We start from the raw sequence: 17,862 nt of genomic DNA on the forward strand, positions 1-17,862 counted from the left end.
GAAACTGAGAATATTATAACTAAAACAGAGCTGCTGACTGCTTCCGCAGGTTTTAAATCCGATGGGTTGGGATGCTTTTGGGCTTCCAGCTGAGAATGCAGCCATCGAAAGAGGCCTCGACCCAGCGGATTGGACTAAAAGGTACTTAATTTGTTACATTTTCCATTGTGAGTGTTCATTGTTTATATTAACCCTAACTTTGTTTGTTCTTTCCCCTCCTCCTCAGTAACATACAGTCCATGCGGGAGCAGCTGGACAGCCTGGGGCTTTGCTTCAACTGGGACCGGGTGAGTAGGAATGGATGAACTTGGCGTCAGCCAGAAGGACTGGCCGATGCTCGTCTGAGTCAACGTGACGCCTCGGGCTGCTAAATTGACTCTTGTCTTCTCCTGACAGGAAGTGACCACTTGTCTCCCAGACTACTACAGGTGGACGCAGTATCTGTTTATCAAGCTCTTTGAGGCAGGGCTGGCATATCAGAAAGAGGTAGGACTTCTTGGCTTCTGCACTAAAGCGTAAACCAGGTATAATATGATTGGCTTCGATTTGAGGTCCTTGACAGTTAGAGAAATGACTGAGGCAGCTCATCCGTTACTCTCTGAGTGAACAAACTGAAAAAAGAGAGTAACCCTTTGATTATGTGTAATGAAATGGGACGACCTTGAAATAAGCCCTCGGTCCGTCTATTAAATCCAGGCTTCTTCCTAACCTCTGCATTTTCAGTGTTCATCTCCATTTGTGTGTGTGTGTGTGTGTGTTATCCAGGCTGTGGTGAACTGGGACCCTGTTGATCACACGGTGCTGGCAGATGAGCAGGTGGATGAAAATGGTCGCTCCTGGAGGTCTGGCGCTCTGGTGGAACAGAAGCTGCTCAAACAATGGTTCATCAAGACTACAAACTACGCCAAGGTATGGCTGGCATGTGCTCGCATGTGTGTGTCCGAGCCCTGTACATGCGTGCGTAACACAAGTGGCGTCTGAATGGCTGCCCGGCAGCATCACGCGCACCGGATCCCTCTGATAACAATCATGGCTGACGCTTCATTGGCGTCAGCTGCTGCTCCGAGTCTCTGGTTCTGCAATCAGACCCCTGGAGACCGTCTTGTAGCCTGCCATCTCTCCAGCATAGTAAAAGAGACCAGCAGGCTCAGAGTGATACCACCTGGTGGCCTGGACGGCTGATGAGAGGCCTTGAGCTTTCAGCACAGGAGTGACCAGGCCTGCTGCAGGCTGAAATTAGTCCCTCCAGGCTTATATATGAATCAGTCACAGGAAAGCTGATTCAAGAATATTACATTCAGCATGTGCACTGTTCAGCACACACCGCGCAGAGTGACGTCCATTGAGGAGAAAGCGTTAGCATTTTCACGGCTTATTATCAGGTAAAATGAGCTGTGAAAAATGTTTAAATATCATATCTATTTTTTGAAGGCTGCAGAGATTATTTTAATCTGCAGTTAATCTGTTGAATACAGCAAATGTCCCAAAATAGTCAGATATACAGGGATGTAGGACACAAAGGTATTTTAGGAGCTTCATCTTAATTTTTTTTTTATTATATATTAGCTCTACATGTTTCTATCCTTTGAGTAAATTTGATACTCAAACCAATAACTGGAAGGAAATTAATAATAATATAAAAAAAAGGTTTTCAATATCAAAAAAGACATTTGATTTCCAATAAATGGCCCAAAAAAACCATAAAAATGTTTGTCTTTGTGCGTAGTCCCCAGCTAATTTTGACGTTTTCATTAAAAAAGTAATTTCGTCCACAGTCAAAGCCTGACGGTTCCAGCGCCGCCGCGTCGTTTTCGCCCGTGCTTGTCCATGTCAGAGGTGTGAGTGGAGGTGGAGGCAGCCCACTGTGACAATGTGTTCCTGCATTTCTAATTTTCTCTGACGAGCGGAGAGAAGTGGGAAGGAAGGAAGAGGAAGGTGTTAAGGGAAAGAAGTGAGAGAGACAGATGGAGAGAAAGGAGGGCCGTGTCAAACCGGAGCGTGCCAAACGAGAAGTCATGTAATTGGACTGTGTGATTCCCCGCGCGTGCGTTTTTGGTCTGCTCGTCTGCGCACGTGTCCGAGTCTGTTAGACAACATTAACCTCAGACAATATTTATTCAGTTTAGCTGTCAACTTGCTCCACATTGTGCAGTGGCTGAGTATTATTGCTTTGATGGATTTTTTTTTACGCAGAGCGTGCAGGATGTTAAATTTGCACGTGGCACAAGCAGAGTTTTCAATTTCACGCATAATCACACTTGTTGCACTCAGACGAATGCTGCCTTGCTTCACATCAAAATGATTCATCAGCAGCGAGTTTAATGCATTGCTCTCCAACAACATTGCTCAAATGCGTGCGCGGCTTCCAGTCGTATTTAGGTAAATTAATAACAGTTTGTGACTTCGGAGGTTAAAATCTCTAAACCAGCTTGGAGAGTGGAGCGCTTTGTTCGTGTAGCATTGGGTATTATTTTTGTCAGAAGTATATTTGACGTCTCTTTCTCTCCCTGTGTGGTTATTGCTATACCATGCCTTTTCTTTCAAGCTTTTCTTAGTTGCCATGGAGACCCCTGTCCTTGCTGTTCCTCTGCCTCTATAACTATATTTCTAAACCAGGAAAGTTTAAAAAAAACAACAAAAAAAAACGTTGTGTTTACTGCTTCTCACTTTAAAGCCGTCACAGCTATTTTCTGTTTCTTCTTCATGGCCGGTACCATCTTTGTTTTGCTGCGTCTCCTTCAAGAGTCTCTCAGTCACGCTGACACAGATTCACTGGGATTTATGTCTCTTTTTCTCACACTCTGGAACAAGTCCAGCCATGCTAGTGATGACTATAGCCACTGTTTATGTTTGTAGTGATAACTCCATGAGGAGGTGCTGCATGCTGAGCGGTACCGTGAGGGGGGGGGGGGGGGGTTGTGGGTAATAAATTGTGACAGACTAAAAAAAGGAAATGGAGAATTATAAAATCTCTGGCCTTGGACCAGCTGTGGCTTTTTGGCCTGAGCCTCGTTGATATGCATAGCTTCCTTTTAATCACGCGGAATAACGGTTGTTGTGTGTGTGTGTGCGAGAGAGAGCGAAGGAGCGAGCCCGCTGTTCAGGCGATAGCTTTGTGGCATCAAGGAAAGCCGGGCGAGTGGAGGTCAGACTTTTTGAAAATCCCCTTTTGTCTGCGTAATGTGACCCGATGGGCTCTGCTGCTTTGTCAAAATAAATTGGCTATGCTTTGAAAGAGCAGCGCAGAGTTAGAGCCGGTTGCATTATCCAAGACGGCCACATTCATATGAGAATTTCTCTTTTCTATGATTAAGTGGAGAAGGAGCTCCTTCCAAACTAGTACAAAGTAATGAGCTTGTGTTTTTGTTTCTGTCTCCAGCCTCTCTTGGACGCCCTGGAGGACCTTCCAGAGTGGTATGGGGTCAAATCCATGCAGGCGAACTGGATTGGAGAGTGCACCGGCTGCTACTTTGATTTCAAACTCAAGGTGAATCTCATCTCCTTTCTCCCCTGCTCATATTTCAATCATTCATCCTTATTGCTTTCTTCTCGCATCCTTTCGCTCTCTCAGCCCATTTTCCACCAAGTGTTTCCCTGCCGCTCTCTTCTTCCCCACCTCCGTTTTTCATCTCTTTTCACTCCGAGCGCTGATTGCTTGCTTTATTTTGGATTCTCTCTACGCCCCTGTTCGTTTATGTGTTTCTATTAAAAATCATGTTCCAAAACATCGAAATCCTCGCATTATTTTTTCGCTTTCAGTGGTTTGCATCCATCTGCAAGTGGCAATTTACCCAAACAGATGTCATGGATTAGTCTCTATTGACTTTCCTGAGTGCTGTATTTGTACGTCTTCACGTGCCTTTCGTTTCTAAATGAGCAGCAGCAAAGAGCCGACTGAGAGCCCTATTACTGCAATTATTAAACTGAAAATAGGTCACTGAAGTCAGTCCCTTAATTTAAAAAGTCTTCATATTTCTTGAGAAAATAGGGTCTGAGAGTGTAGTTTTTTGTTTTTATTGTCTTTGTTTATTGTTTTTTTGTTTTTTTTTCAGGCAGAATGAATAATTGAAATTAAAACCACAGGGTGTTGGTTGATGGCTTATCTTATTGCAAATCTTCACACAGCATCGCAGGAGCTGAAATATCTCCCCAGAGAGAGATACGGTATTAGTCTATCATCAACATAATGTGTACTAATTGTTAATTAGAACCCCCTCAAATAAGCGCGTGCCATCTAATTAATATTGGATTACATTGTGCATTGTAGCCTTATCGTGTGTCAAAGAGCTACATACTGCACATGTCAAGAGTCTGGGTATTTTATCAGGACTGCAGATGAGATAAGAAAAACGCCCTTTGAATTTAAGGTGAAATAAGGATAAGATGAAATTTTTCTATTAAGCAGCAAAACGCTTTAAAGAGTCGGTAATAGACGACCCAGCAGGTCCCCTTCATTACATCAGCTCCATGCTGCTGTGGAGGTGAGGCGTTCAAATGTGTGTCTTCTCTTATCTCTCAGGTGAACGGGGTGGAGACGGGGGACACCCTGTCGGCTTACAGCTCCTCCCCGGAGACTGTCTTCGGAGCGGCCTACCTGGCCATCCTGCCTTCGCACAGACTGCTGCACGGTAGCAGCTCAGTGCGCTCAGCCCTGCAGAAAGCCCTTCAGCCAGGCAGAGGTGAGCATCTCTCCACGCTAACGCCGAACCCATGCTGTCGATCAATCAAACCAGGTGTTTGCCTGCTTTTGAAGTCTGAGAAGAAGAGTTTGTCTGAGGAAAGATACACATTTAGATGTTTCCCTTTCAGCAAAACGAAGTCATTACTTTTTCCAGGATAACATCACTCACTCCTCCGCGCCCACATGTTGTCAGAACTTGAAACAGTTCTTGGCATAGGTTGCGACTTCTTGCATATTCTCGTGTTTTCTGTGGCGCAGCACCTAATTAAAAGAAGTGGTTCAGTGGTGAAATATCAGTGCTCATGTTTCCGTGCACCAGTATGGATCCATGTTGGACTCTGTGTAGTAAATATGTTTATTTAGCCATCGTACTGTCAAGGTATGGTTGCAGACGGTTGAGTGTTAATTGGGATTCCCTTGAAGAGGTCTCAGCGGTAAATGGCTGTTGATAATAAGCTACCAGGGGAAGCGGCGGTGTCTCTCACACAACTTCCCTCCCACCCTGTGCTCCCCAGACTCCCTGACGGAGGTCACTGCTCACAACCTCTTCACCGGCCGCGAGGTTCCCGTGGTCATTTCACACAAGGAGGCATTTGACGGCTATCTGGACACTGTTCTTGGTGAGTTAGTGGGCGGATTGATGTGACATTTACCTGCAAATTGTAGCTGCTTTCATTGAGCTGACACTATTAACGGACCGTGTGAACTAGTCTCCATTTACTGCATTACTGTTATGCAGTGTTGTAGATGCCATAATGATGTGAAACCAGTGGGTGTTTGTGTCACGGAGTGAAAGTGGATCCCAAGGGCTTTTAAATGACTAGTTACATCACAGCGGGGAGGTTTTCTTCACTTTCTCCAGGGAGGAGATGCCTGTCCTGCTGTTGATGTTTTTTTTTGTTGTTAAACGTTTGTGGTGCACTTGAATGTGGCAGGTGTCCCAGACTGCAGCGAAGAGGATCTGTCTGTGGCCAGAGCTTTGAATCTGAGGTGGTCCACAGTGCTGAGAACCCTCGAAGATGGGACACAAACGTTGATCAACTCTGATGAGGTGAATCCTGATGAGTTTTATCACGTCTTTGATAAAAAAAACAAGTCTTTCTAAAGAAAATTAATGATTTTAATCTTCTTCTTCTCTTTTTTGTGTAGTTCTCAGGCCTCACCAGAGAGCAGGCCTTTAACTCCATTACCCAGAGGGCCAGAGAGCAGAGGGTTGGAGGCCACCTTACCAGCTCCAAGCTCAGGGACTGGTTGATATCCAGACAGCGCTTCTGGGGCACACCCATCCCTGTGGTGCACTGTGCCTCTTGTGGTCCGGTTGCCGTCCCTGAGGAGGAATTACCAGTCACTCTGCCAAAGCTGCCATCTCTCACAGGAAAAGGGGCGTCGCCTCTGGCAGCTGCACACGACTGGGTCAACTGCACATGTCCTAGGTGAGATGGAAATATAAAAAGTCTTTCATGGCTGTTGTTAACACTTCTTTTGTAGCTTGTAGTGCCAAAGACAATAGACAACCGCATTTGTGTACTTTTCTAAAGACACATCTTTATAGTATTATGGGATGTTGCCAGTGTCTTTCATTCCTTCGTATTAAAAGTTCATGTTGAAAAGTACAGGATTCATATCATCCAGAGAAGAAGGTTTGAAATTCAGCGTTACAACTCTTGAAATCTCAAGTTTGCATCGTGTTTTGACAGGCAGATTATTTTTCATATGTCTGCACACTATTTTAGATTGGAGTTTTCATTTTTTAACAACTGCAGGACTCCTTTTTATGGTGTTTCAGAGTTGTCACTGTTCTCCAGGTGTATTATCTCGTTTTCCAGGTTTGAAACCTTCACAATGGTGAACTTAAAACTGTTGCACATATGTTGGGGAAGAAAGGTCTCGAACACAAACGTTTTTGGTTTGCCGACGCATTTGTAGGCTTTCAAGTGATTTCTGGCAGCGTTCTCTAGCCAATCTGGTTTGAAGCTCCACAAAAGATTGTCTTTAAAAAAAACCTGGAAGCCAGAGTATTTTCACTTAACTTTTTGTTTACCCTTTGCTTAAGTGTATTCCAATCACGTATTTTCAGGGTTAGGTGTGACACAATTAAAGAGTTTGAATGTTTCCCCTAAACATTTACACATTCAAGCTGAATGCCACCTTAACGGAACGATGAGAGATGATGAACTACAGGCAGAAGATGTTGCTTATGAAGCTGCACACCGATCAGCCACAACATTAAAACCACTGACAGGAGAAGCAATTAACATTGACCATCTTGTGGCAATTCAGTGTTCTGCTGGGAAACTTTTGGACCTGCAGGATGCCGCCTGACAAACACACACACAAAAATGCTTTAGGAATGACTCAAACAAACACGAAAAACAGCACAAGGTGTTGACCTGGCCTCCAAATTCACTAGATCCCAAACTGATCAAGTATCTGTGGGAAGCACTGGAACAAGCCTCGTCCACAGAGGCCCCTCCCCTCAACCCATAGGACCCAAAGGCCCCCACTAACAACATTCTGTTACCAGACACCACAGGACACCCTCACCCTAACTGATTCAAAATATTACATCTTAAACAATCATCACTTTGAAAAATTGTCCAACTAACTCACTCACTCACTCTCTTACTTTAGTTGACAGCAGTTGACAAACTGTTCTCATTTACATAGTGAGCAAACCACCCCTCTCACTGAGGGGTCCCTGAGTCCCCGCCATTTCCTCAAGTACAGTTAGCATTAGCACACCAGTAGCCCCATTCTGCTATGTGATATTGTAAATGGGATGCGGTGTCAGTTTTTGCTGGCACCACATAACCCCCCTGGGGAAATGATCCTGTCCATTATGGTGTTTGTGGAGTGAGAATTGAATTATGTGCAAACCTTCTCCAGTCTCCTCCGTACTTCCTGTGTTTCCTCGGGAGACCAGCACTGACAAAATGAGCCCGCTGTTCCACGGGCTGAGAGGACCGACAGCTTTACAAGAACTCCGAGCACTGAGAGGGAGCCTGTAGATTGTGTGATTAATAGTTTTATTCAGACGGGTTTATCTAATGAGCGGCATCTGTGACATGAGCGGTACGAGATGACGGGGGGAGGCTACACAAAGCAGCTGTGCCTCGAGACATGCAAATATGACAAATGTACACGCTCACATGTTTACCTTTTTCCGCACGGGCATAATCACAGACACACCGCTCATCAGCTCATCTCAGTGAACGTGTTGAATGTGGAATCACTGCTCGACCGGCGTCTCCAGAGCCCCTCGCTGACATGGGAATTCCTCTCTGAATGAGACTAATCACCGTCATGGCACCATGTTGATTAAAACAAAGGCCCACTCAGTGGCAGATGGCACAAGTCATCAGATTGTGTTCACTCACTTCCACAAAGCTACTATAATTCCTCCCATCAGCGATGATTGATGGCTATAATCTCAAAGACGTCGTTATCTCCTCTCATCCCTCTCCCCTCCGTTGTTAAGTGTCTGTCGAAATTTGTTCTCTTCACTCGTCGACCATGTCCAATTAAAGTTTGAGTGGAGCGCAGACGGGCAGGGTGATGAGACATGGGCGGCAGAAATGGGGTTTTATCTGTCCTTGAGGAAGTCATTTCCTGTGTGCTGTTCTCGTCTCTGACCCTCTGCGGCACTGTAAATTGGCCTGCCAGCTTTGGCTTAGCCTGATTAAAGAGGTGTTCATGCAAGTGTGTTGTTCTGTAAATTCACAGGTAAAGCGAGACCACCCAGTCAGCACGGCATACACGCAGTGGTGGGCATAGCCGCAGCAGATGGGGCGCCGTTTGCCTTGGGAAGAGAGCCTTCATGGCAGCTGCCTCTCTCGCTGCATCTGTTTGAGAGCCTTTTGGCTCTTCTTGGCTCATCCTCTAAACACACACTAACACTTTACACCCTCATGCGCTCTGTTTGCTTCAGATTGAGTTACCTCATGTTATTGTTAGGCCCCTTTCATGGTTTAGAGAAGGGCCATCTGCAGAGAGAGTACCTGTGTGTGTCATCTAATCTGTTCCGACTGCAGCTGTCTTTTAAATAACCATAATCTAGCTTCTGGTTTGCCATTGTGAAGCAGCAGAGAGGCTGAGAGAAATCTTACTTACTCCAAGGAGAATATGTTTTCTGCTAATTTTCAAGAGGTTTCCACTTTATTTTGTGAAGGGAACGCACTTTCTTACACTGCTTGGTTTTCATCATATGAAATAACACCTGGCTTACAAATATTAACCTTGCTACACCTATGCGTTGTTGCTAGGCAACCCCCTGCTCTTACCTCATCATCACAGCCTTATTATAGACCGGTATGGTAGGTGGTCGAGGAGTTTTTGCCTCTCGATACGTGTGCCTGTGTGTGATCGAAACACGTGACTGAAAATAAAACTGGAGGAGAGACAGACACTGAGACAGAACAGAGACGTCCCAAAAGGTCCAACCAGCCCTGTTGCACGTAATGTAACAAAGCTCAGAACTGTTTCTCTGTTTATCTTTCTGGGACACTGATTTTAAATCTGCAGAGACTCATTATAAAGTAAAAGGCAGACGCTTTCGCTGTTCCATTAGATGCTTAAATCTGAAAACGCTCTCCAAAAGCTCTTTTTTTTTTCTTTTTTTTTTTGTTCCCCTCACATCTTTGCAGACGTCCTCTCCTGCACTGTGAAAGTGCTGCTGGCAGATTCTCATCACGCACCCAAGTGCTGTTTGGCTTGGATAAAAAGGGGCACGAGGTGGCATTTCCAACACAAACACACGATCATGTGTGCAGCCTGCCAGTTTGTTCCCTGTTAGCACAGCCTGTTAGTCAGGGCACAAGAACAGAGCTCTGGTGCCAGTCTGCCTTCAGCTGTGCTTCTCAATGGGGACTCGACCCCCACGGCCAGATGGAGCTGGCTTCACACGTTCACTTTCTAATTTGTCCGCCTAATATTACTTTTTGTGTTCCCGTCAGATGTAAGGGCCCGGCGAGGAGGGAGACCGACACCATGGACACCTTTGTGGACTCGGCCTGGTATTATTTTAGATACACAGACCCTCATAACACCGACAGGTACGAACAGACTTCACTTGGCTGTTTTTTTAATTCATTCTTCACTCAGTAAATCCTCCAAAACAAGACTTATTTATTTCCTTTTCCTTGAGGATCTTTTTTTCTCACGCAGATTTTAGCTCAAATGGTTCAGATCTTATTTGTTCAAAGGGAAATTAAAAGTAAGTTTCACATGGTTCTCCAGCTGTGGGCGTATGAGCATATTTTTTCGTCTCTTTACATATCCAACAAAATGTGTTTTTCTCCGTGCCATATCTGCTATTTAAATACAAACTTGATTTTCTCTCATGTCTCACACACACGTTGCACTTCCACTTTGGTCCTTATGAAAGTTACACTGAAACACATAATTACGCTCACTGCAAGTTCACCAACACTCTCTCTCCCACTTAACCTGCTACCAAAATCTGTATACGGCTCCACTACATAGACGCTTTACACGCTCATGCACACACATTTCCCTAGAAGTAGCATTCTGTGCCAGCAGAGATTACGGAGGCATGGCCGACACCTGCTGGGATGGCGGCGATACCCTGAGCTTTACAAAAGAGATTAATTTCTCAGTGCCCTGACCCAGCAGTAAAGCTGCTTTAGAAAGGAGGAAGACTGCCCCCCCCCCCCCCCCCCCCCCAACACTTTCCTTAGCTGGACAGATTATGGCACAACAGAAAAAGCAATTACATTATTTGTGCATTTCAGTTGGCCTGCTGAGCCTCATGCGCACAGGGAGGAATGATCCAAATAGGAAGAAAGAAATGGTGAAAGTTGCAAGTAAGGGGAAGCAAATGGGAACAGGGTGTTAATACAAGAGTGTGTGTGGTTATGTATTCGAGTTCCCTGGACTGATGCCAGCCAGCAGGCAAAATTATTTTCAGCGTTGTGAGTTCATAACTTTTTTCCCCCCCTGGTTCAATTACCCGGAGACACCATCCGCCACAGAGGGAGGGTGGGTGAGAGGCAGGGAGGTGTGAAGGAGAGTAATGACTGGTGTGAAAGGTGACACGCTCAGGTAGCAGTCTGTCCTAAAAAGCATCATTACTGCTGACTGTCACGACAGTCGGGCTAACCACATGCAGCTGCCCTGTTGAGATCTAAAAGAGACGGATAGATCTTTACGCAACTGTTGACAGGTAAGGCTGAGTGTTCAGGACGTCTCCCGGGACTCATTTTAAACAGGCGTCGCTTTAGTACTCCTTTCTGTGAGTGTAAAGCCAGAAACAGAGGAGGAATCAGGATGCTACCGTTCATCATCTCAGGATTTTTGTGTGTCAGATTCAGCCTGCCCCCTGGAGGAAGAGCGTGTGCATGTGACAATAGATAGACATAGAATGATAAAACCTTTTCATATATTTTTACCCTTTTTATACTCTCTTCATTGCAAAGTTACTTAAATTGAAACATTTCAGCCACAACACATACATGTAATGAGGCAAATGGAAAAGCAGATAACAACATGAGATACACCAGAACAAAATAGGATAAGCAGGGAGAGAGAATGAGTGGTGTTGATATAATAGAAATTGACAAATCAAACCAAAAGGCTAAAAATGTATCCTCATACGTCCCCATAGTCTGGACATCTCTTCCATTTATGCAGCAGTTTGTTTAGAATAACTAGAAGGCAGGAAACAGGAAATGTAAGAATGAAAATAGAGAAATGACTACTTTACTTTGTCTTTGCAATTTATTCAGTGAGATCTTTACTCTCTGTCTTCCCAGGCCTTTTGAGCGCCACCTAGCGGATCGCTGGCTGCCTGTGGACGTGTATATCGGAGGGAAGGAGCACGCCGTCATGCACCTGTACTACGCTCGCTTCCTCTGTCATTTCTGCAAGGATCAGGGTCTTGTGGCACACAGGTGGGGGTGCACTGTAGTGTAACTGCTCTCCTTGTTCAGTTTTGTGTGTGTGTGTATGTCCATAATCTGTATTTTCTGCCCTTTCCAGGGAGCCTTTTTGGAAACTCCTGGTCCAGGGTCTGATCAAGGGCCAGACTTTTAAACTGGCAGACAGTGGCCAGTATCTGAAGAGAGAAGAAATAGACTTCACAGGTAAAGCCAAGTGATTCTCCTCTGTGTTTTGACGCATTTGTAATAGATGAGAGAGGGGTGAGCGTCCCTCATTGTGGCTCTAGGAGCTAATGATGGACACAGATAAACCAAACAATGATCCACTATCTTGTTGTCTTTTCCACTGCCCCACGTTACCCCTTTTGTGCTGCTAATAGCAATCCTGTGTTTTTTACTTCATTGTTTTCACACATTAAATGCCAAATTAAGCTACTCTTCTTGACAAAAGTCAAACCACATAAAATCATTTTGGCACCACAGCCAAGAATTTTCTGCTTTAATCTGTTGCTTGGTAACAGGATCAACATGAGACACTGGTGGCTGTCGGAGGAAGAAAGTTCTCTTGTTCACAGATTTATCCACTTTTTATTTTATCCATCTCTGAACTCCTCAACCCCGACCTGTTTTCTTCTAGATAAGGAGCCAGTGGCGCTGAGCGGCGGTCGCATTGAGGTGACGTGGGAGAAGATGAGCAAGTCCAAACATAATGGACTGGACCCCCAAGAGGTGGTCCAGCAGTACGGCGTGGACACAGTCCGACTTTACATCCTTTACGCCGCACCTCCTGAGCAGGACATCCTATGGAACGTCAAGAGTGAGCAGAGACTGCACAGCAAAAATACACAAATTGTTTCCACTTAGAAACACCTACCAGTTGTTTCTAAGATTTTGTATCATATTTTAAAAAGGTATTTCTGCAGTTTGATAAAATATTCTTGTCTTCTGCGTGTATTCGACCACTCCAGCGGACGCTCTTCCCGGTGTTCTGCGATGGCAGTCCAGACTGTGGCAGCTGGTGACCAAGCTGAGAGGAGCACGGCAACTCGGAGACGTCCCCAACCCCTCCCTGCTGAAAAAGAAAGAGCTGGCAGAGGCTAAGAGGATCTGGGAGAACAAGAACTACGCAATTCAAGAGGTAGCTCCTCGACAGCTTTGGACTGGATGTGATCTTAGATAAAGACGCTGAAAATGTCTGGTGGTGAAGATACTTATTCAACAGTGACAAATTGTTCCAGATCGTACCAGCAGGGGGCAGTTATGAGCTCAAATTCCAAATACATGTATATATAAACTTATATACGGTATATGTTATCATTGAAGCTATGATTTTGTTCTATTTCCATGTAGTTCCAATTATCTGTGGTAAGGTTTTACATCAAGTATTCATTATTTTTGGCCCTAATGTTGGAAGGTGTGTTAATATGTCTGTGTAATAGCTTTCACGTACTACATCCCATCTTACATCACAGTCCAGCAGTACATAGTCCCTGCATTTCCATCCAGTGCTGAACATCTGTCGCAACCTGAAACCTCCGAGTAAAGGGTAATCACAGAACGGGATGGAAATTGATTTTAAATCCACTTCGTCTCCTCTCACACTTTATAAATAGCCTCCATTGGCTGGCAGGTTTGATTCTCCCTCCCTCCCCCTTCTGGGCCAGTGCTTTTAGACGACCTGCGGCTCTGTGCTCTAAGCCCTGAAAGCCGAGGCTGTCCTTTGATGTGTCCCTCAGAAAAGCCTTGTTGATCAACCTCCAACTCCGAATCGGGCTCTTCTTCCCAGAAGGCTGAGCGCGGGAATGCTGACGGGGCCGTGTGCCATTTCTGACCGTTCATTGTTGTGTAACGTGGAGGCAGACTTTAAAATATTCCATGACACAATCAGTCCATTTGGAAGCATCCATGTGTCCAAAAAACACGACGTAAAGACATTTTTTTAATAACCTTTTTTTGTTTGTTTGAATTTTCAGGTGACAAATCACTTCACAGAGGACTTCCTATTCAATGCAGCCATCTCTCGTCTGATGGGACTCACCAACACTTTGACTGTGAGTGAGCCCTCCAGTACCTTAAAATAAATATATGTCACAATTATTGTTTAAAATCACTGTGTGTGTGTGTGTTTAGAGTGCAACAGTCAGGGTCCTGCAGCACAGCCTGGAGTTTGAGGAAGCTCTGGCCGCCCTGGTTATGATGACAGCACCCATGGCTCCTCACTTGGCTTCTGAACTGTGGGCAGGTGGGTGACATTCAAATTATTCACATATAGCACATTACCCCGCTCATGAAACACACCGTGTAAAATGGCTGTCAGGGGGGAAAGCCAGCAGTCACCCAGTACATGATGAATAACAGAGTATGGAGATTAATGTTCACATTTATTTTATGAATCATTTACGAGGGATCCTATTGAATTTTAATATGATCAACACAGTTAGAAATGAATGTGAAGTTTGTGGTACAAGTAGGTTATTTTTTATGTCTGTTTAGGGGATGTTGTCTCTGATAAATATGATGTGTCTGCATTTTATCTAGCACTGGGAATGCCCTGCAGTTATGTAACAAACACTAAGAAAAAACCCCCGTATTCATCTTTTTCTCTTTAACCTACTGAACAGACACAGTTTATTGTATCTGAAATATACAAACTACCCAAAACTGAAAGCAGTGCTTTAGGGGCTTTTGCAGCAATCAAAACAATAGAAAGATTTAGCGTCATTTTTTCGTGCCTTATGTGGGAGCTTGCCCCCGTACAGGCCCGGAGGACATCCCTTTATTGTCGCTGACACACGTACACAAGCTTTCAGCGCACAGCTGAGAGAAGACGCCGGAAAAACGGTGTCCAGCTGATAGCCAGAGTCAGGAAAACCTGGCCGATGAGGCTGGGAGAAGGAACTGCGCGCGTTTTAATGAGTTACTGTGTGCGGTCTGTTTGTGCTCGTCATGTGAGCTTTTATAAATAGGACAAACATGTGATCTCTGCCGGACTCAGTCAAGCCGTGCTTTTCACTCTCACTTGTTGTTTGTAGTTTTACACACACACAGTTCAGGAGAGAGGAAATCCACATCCTTCCCTTGTGCCTCCAAGTAGGATGTCCTCTTGCAGGCATTCAGGACAAGAGTTAGTAGGGTAGATGATTCATGGTACAAAGGTTAACAAAATAAAAGTCTTGCCCAGCTATTCTGGCTCGTCTTATCAAAGAGAATAAATTTACTCTGTATTTTTCTCCCCATTTCCTGGATGAGGTTTGACATCTATTTGATAGTTATTTCAGAAATTTAACAAAACACAGTTGGGTTACAGTAACATAATGAATATGGTGTTGTGAGTCAGCTTTTATTTTAGGGTGTTCATATCCTCATTTCAGTAACGGTCATCAATATATAGACCCCTCATCTTCCTAGGACCAAGAGTAATTGGATAGTTGACTCAAAGACAGATTCACGCTATTGCTATGTTATTCTTTCTTTGATTAACCAGGTTAAATGTATGAACAGACATGTTTCTGCAGTATGGAAGCAGGGATTGTCAATGATGTCCTGCTGTTTTTCCTCTTGGATCTCTCCCAGGTCTTTGCCAGGTGGAAAACCCTCTCAGTCCGCTCCTCCAACGGGGAGGAGACGTCCTGCAGCAGACCTGGCCTAGCGTGGACCCCGAGTATTTGGAGGTCCCAGATTTTGTCGAGATTTCTGTGCTGGTAGGATCACATGAACCTCTCGGATGGGAACACACTGATGCGCTCAGTTCATGGCAGCTAGAGCTTAACGAGAATTTACACAACATGAGTTTCAAGGGTTTATCTTATTTTATTCTTTTCCTCAATTTTCAGTTTTAAAGTTGCTCAATATTTAAATATAACTTTTTAAATAGAAATATTTAACTTGCATCTTCCAACAATTTCACCAAAACTCTCCACTCTTAAACTCTTAGGTCCCTGATTACATTCATAGCCTGTAATTTTCATGGGAGCCTATGATTAGCCCGTGTGTGCTTGTGTGCCTGCGTGTGTTTGTGTGCGCGTGTGCATGCATACTTGCACACATGTGTATCTACCTGTGTGTTTCTGCGTCAGCATGTCAAGTGGTGTGATTTAAACTAAACAGACAAGTTGGTCAATAATTATGTGTTATTCCTGTCTCTCTGTTAATCTCTCACTTTTTTTACTGCCTATGAGCTCACAAACATCGAAAGGCTTTCTTGTGTGCTGTGTGTGTATTTCAAAGGCGTACGGACAATCAGTTGGAATATCCAGCTGTGATGAAGCGGTTCAGAAAATACATTTGGGTCGGATCCAGGCGCCGCGCATGCTAACGCCGTCACATGAATCAACACACACAAACACAAAGACTCACACGTGTCAGTCTTCACGCTACCCCAAACATCGACTCGGCTAATGGCTCAAAGCTCAAACTGCTTTAATCTGACTGTTTTCTCTGTGGAGGGCCGCATCCCTTGAGAGTACCCTCTAATCCCCTTTATGCGCACACACAATGTGTGATGACAGTCAGCTGAATAACAGCACCTTTCTTTCTGGTCTTGTTACTCTGGGAAAGGTACAAAACAAAACCTGGAGGGTCTGTGTGCGCTTGTATTACTCGTGTTGTGTGGAAATAAATCTGTTCAAACATTCACATGCTGGTTTGAACATAAGGGTTAAAATCAGGCAGTTACATAAGTGGGAAATGAATGTAAGTCAATGTAATGCCCTATGATTGGAAGCATAACTGTGTTCTCTTTCATACTCATATCTGCTGTGTCTGTGAGTGAATATATCACTTCTTTACACATATCATAGCACTAACTTTTTTTTACACTTGCACGGGGTACACATGTTTGAGCTCCCAGTGCTCAGTGATGATGATGATGATGTTGGTTTTCCTTCAGACAGAGCTCTCTGTTGTGGCCTCCCTCACTCCCTCTGTCCTCTAATCACATTCTTGGGTTTATCCCAGTAGGGAGGCCGAGGGCTGAGCGGCCTCAGACACACACACACAACATTAATTTGCAACCACTTCCAGAGGCAGAATCATATTCATCGTGTGCACACATACTCTTGCTTCTAAACTTACAAGGCTGAGTGCCCTTCCCATACCTACCACTAACTATGTGTTTTAAAGGGTTCGCTGTATATCTAGAAGGAGAGGTGGAGTCTGTTATTTTGGGACTTATGTGCCCAGGAAGGAGCTTAGGTATTGCTTCACATGGCAGAACCTGGGAACTAACGGAACGGAAAATCTTCTCTCATCTCTTGCCTTCTTTTTCTTTCCCTCAGATAAACAACAAGGCCTGTGGCACAGTGACGGTGCCTCTGCAGGTGTCCAAAGATACCAGTCTGGTGCAGCAGCTGGTCTTGGAGAGCCCCCTCGGACAGAAGCTCCTCGGGGAGCGCAGCATCAAGCGAGCCATTCTGTCCTCCAGGACCTCACTCATCAACTTCCTCACTGATGAGTGAAGCGTGGGCGTTCACCATTACTTTTGTAACTGCTAGATGGTGGGGGGAGCCTGTCAGAGACTGGGCACAGGCAACAGAAGCAGACTTTTAATGTCTTCATTTAAGGATTGACACTCATAATGTCCATGTAAATATCTCTAAAGATATTTTATTTATATTTTTTGTTTTGTTTTTTAATAAAAAAAATTCAAGTAACAGTTGTAGATTTGGTCTTTTTAAACGTCACCAAGCAGTATTCAGCACCTGTCTCCTTCAGATCACCCTCAGTAAGACCCTCATGACTATCACACATGGGCCCAAACACCACTTCTGATACCAGTCATCCTTCACATTCTCTCCTTCCTCCCGTAACACCACTTTCAACATTTCACCCATGACCAGGACTTCACACCTTTCTGTCTACCACAGGCCTCGCTGCTCTGCGTCTCAGTCAAGTCACGCAATCATGATCTGCCTTATCAGTGTTTGTGTGAACCTCCAGTGCTGCTTTTAGCCGCAGGTCCTCTCCTGAGCATCCGGCTACGTTTGACGCCTGGTTGCACCACCGCGTGTCCTGTTCCCATCAGAGCGTTTCTCGGAGGTAACGGCAGAGCAGTTCCCATTCATCAGGTCTCTATCTCAACATTGTGCCAACGTGACTCAGCCATTAGCACCGTCCTGGCAGAGCGCACACACACACACACACACACACACACGCACGCCAGAGGCACTGAAATGTATCCGTGTGTCCACCCACCGGGCTATCCTTTTATGCCTGTGTGAGTAAGCAGTGATACCAGCATTTGTCTATCATGACTTGCAGTGCCCACATCTCTGGTTAAACTGTGAT

At 44.8% G+C, this 17,862-nt stretch overlaps 1 protein-coding gene across 2 annotated transcripts in view; it reads left to right on the forward strand.

Annotated features, from left to right (window-relative positions):
- Positions 1–17,216, forward strand: part of lars2 (leucyl-tRNA synthetase 2, mitochondrial) — a 30,719-nt gene extending 13,503 nt beyond the window's left edge. For both annotated transcript variants that reach the window (XM_084556630.1, XM_084556629.1), the window contains 18 exons: positions 50–141; positions 227–287; positions 397–486; positions 766–909; positions 3,380–3,487; positions 4,520–4,679; positions 5,197–5,301; positions 5,617–5,732; positions 5,831–6,114; positions 9,634–9,732; positions 11,452–11,589; positions 11,678–11,781; positions 12,215–12,394; positions 12,546–12,715; positions 13,551–13,628; positions 13,708–13,819; positions 15,151–15,278; positions 16,854–17,216. In XM_084556630.1, coding sequence (XP_084412756.1) covers positions 50–141; positions 227–287; positions 397–486; positions 766–909; positions 3,380–3,487; positions 4,520–4,679; positions 5,197–5,301; positions 5,617–5,732; positions 5,831–6,114; positions 9,634–9,732; positions 11,452–11,589; positions 11,678–11,781; positions 12,215–12,394; positions 12,546–12,715; positions 13,551–13,628; positions 13,708–13,819; positions 15,151–15,278; positions 16,854–17,033 — 2,349 coding nt within the window. In that variant the 3' untranslated portion in view covers positions 17,034–17,216. The remainder of the gene's footprint in view (positions 1–49; positions 142–226; positions 288–396; positions 487–765; positions 910–3,379; positions 3,488–4,519; positions 4,680–5,196; positions 5,302–5,616; positions 5,733–5,830; positions 6,115–9,633; positions 9,733–11,451; positions 11,590–11,677; positions 11,782–12,214; positions 12,395–12,545; positions 12,716–13,550; positions 13,629–13,707; positions 13,820–15,150; positions 15,279–16,853) is intronic.
- The last annotated feature ends 646 nt before the right edge of the window (positions 17,217–17,862 follow it).

The sequence above is a fragment of the Chelon labrosus genome (genome assembly GCF_963514085.1).
Source record: "Chelon labrosus genome assembly, chromosome: 12".
Taxonomy (NCBI): Eukaryota; Metazoa; Chordata; class Actinopteri; order Mugiliformes; family Mugilidae; genus Chelon; species Chelon labrosus.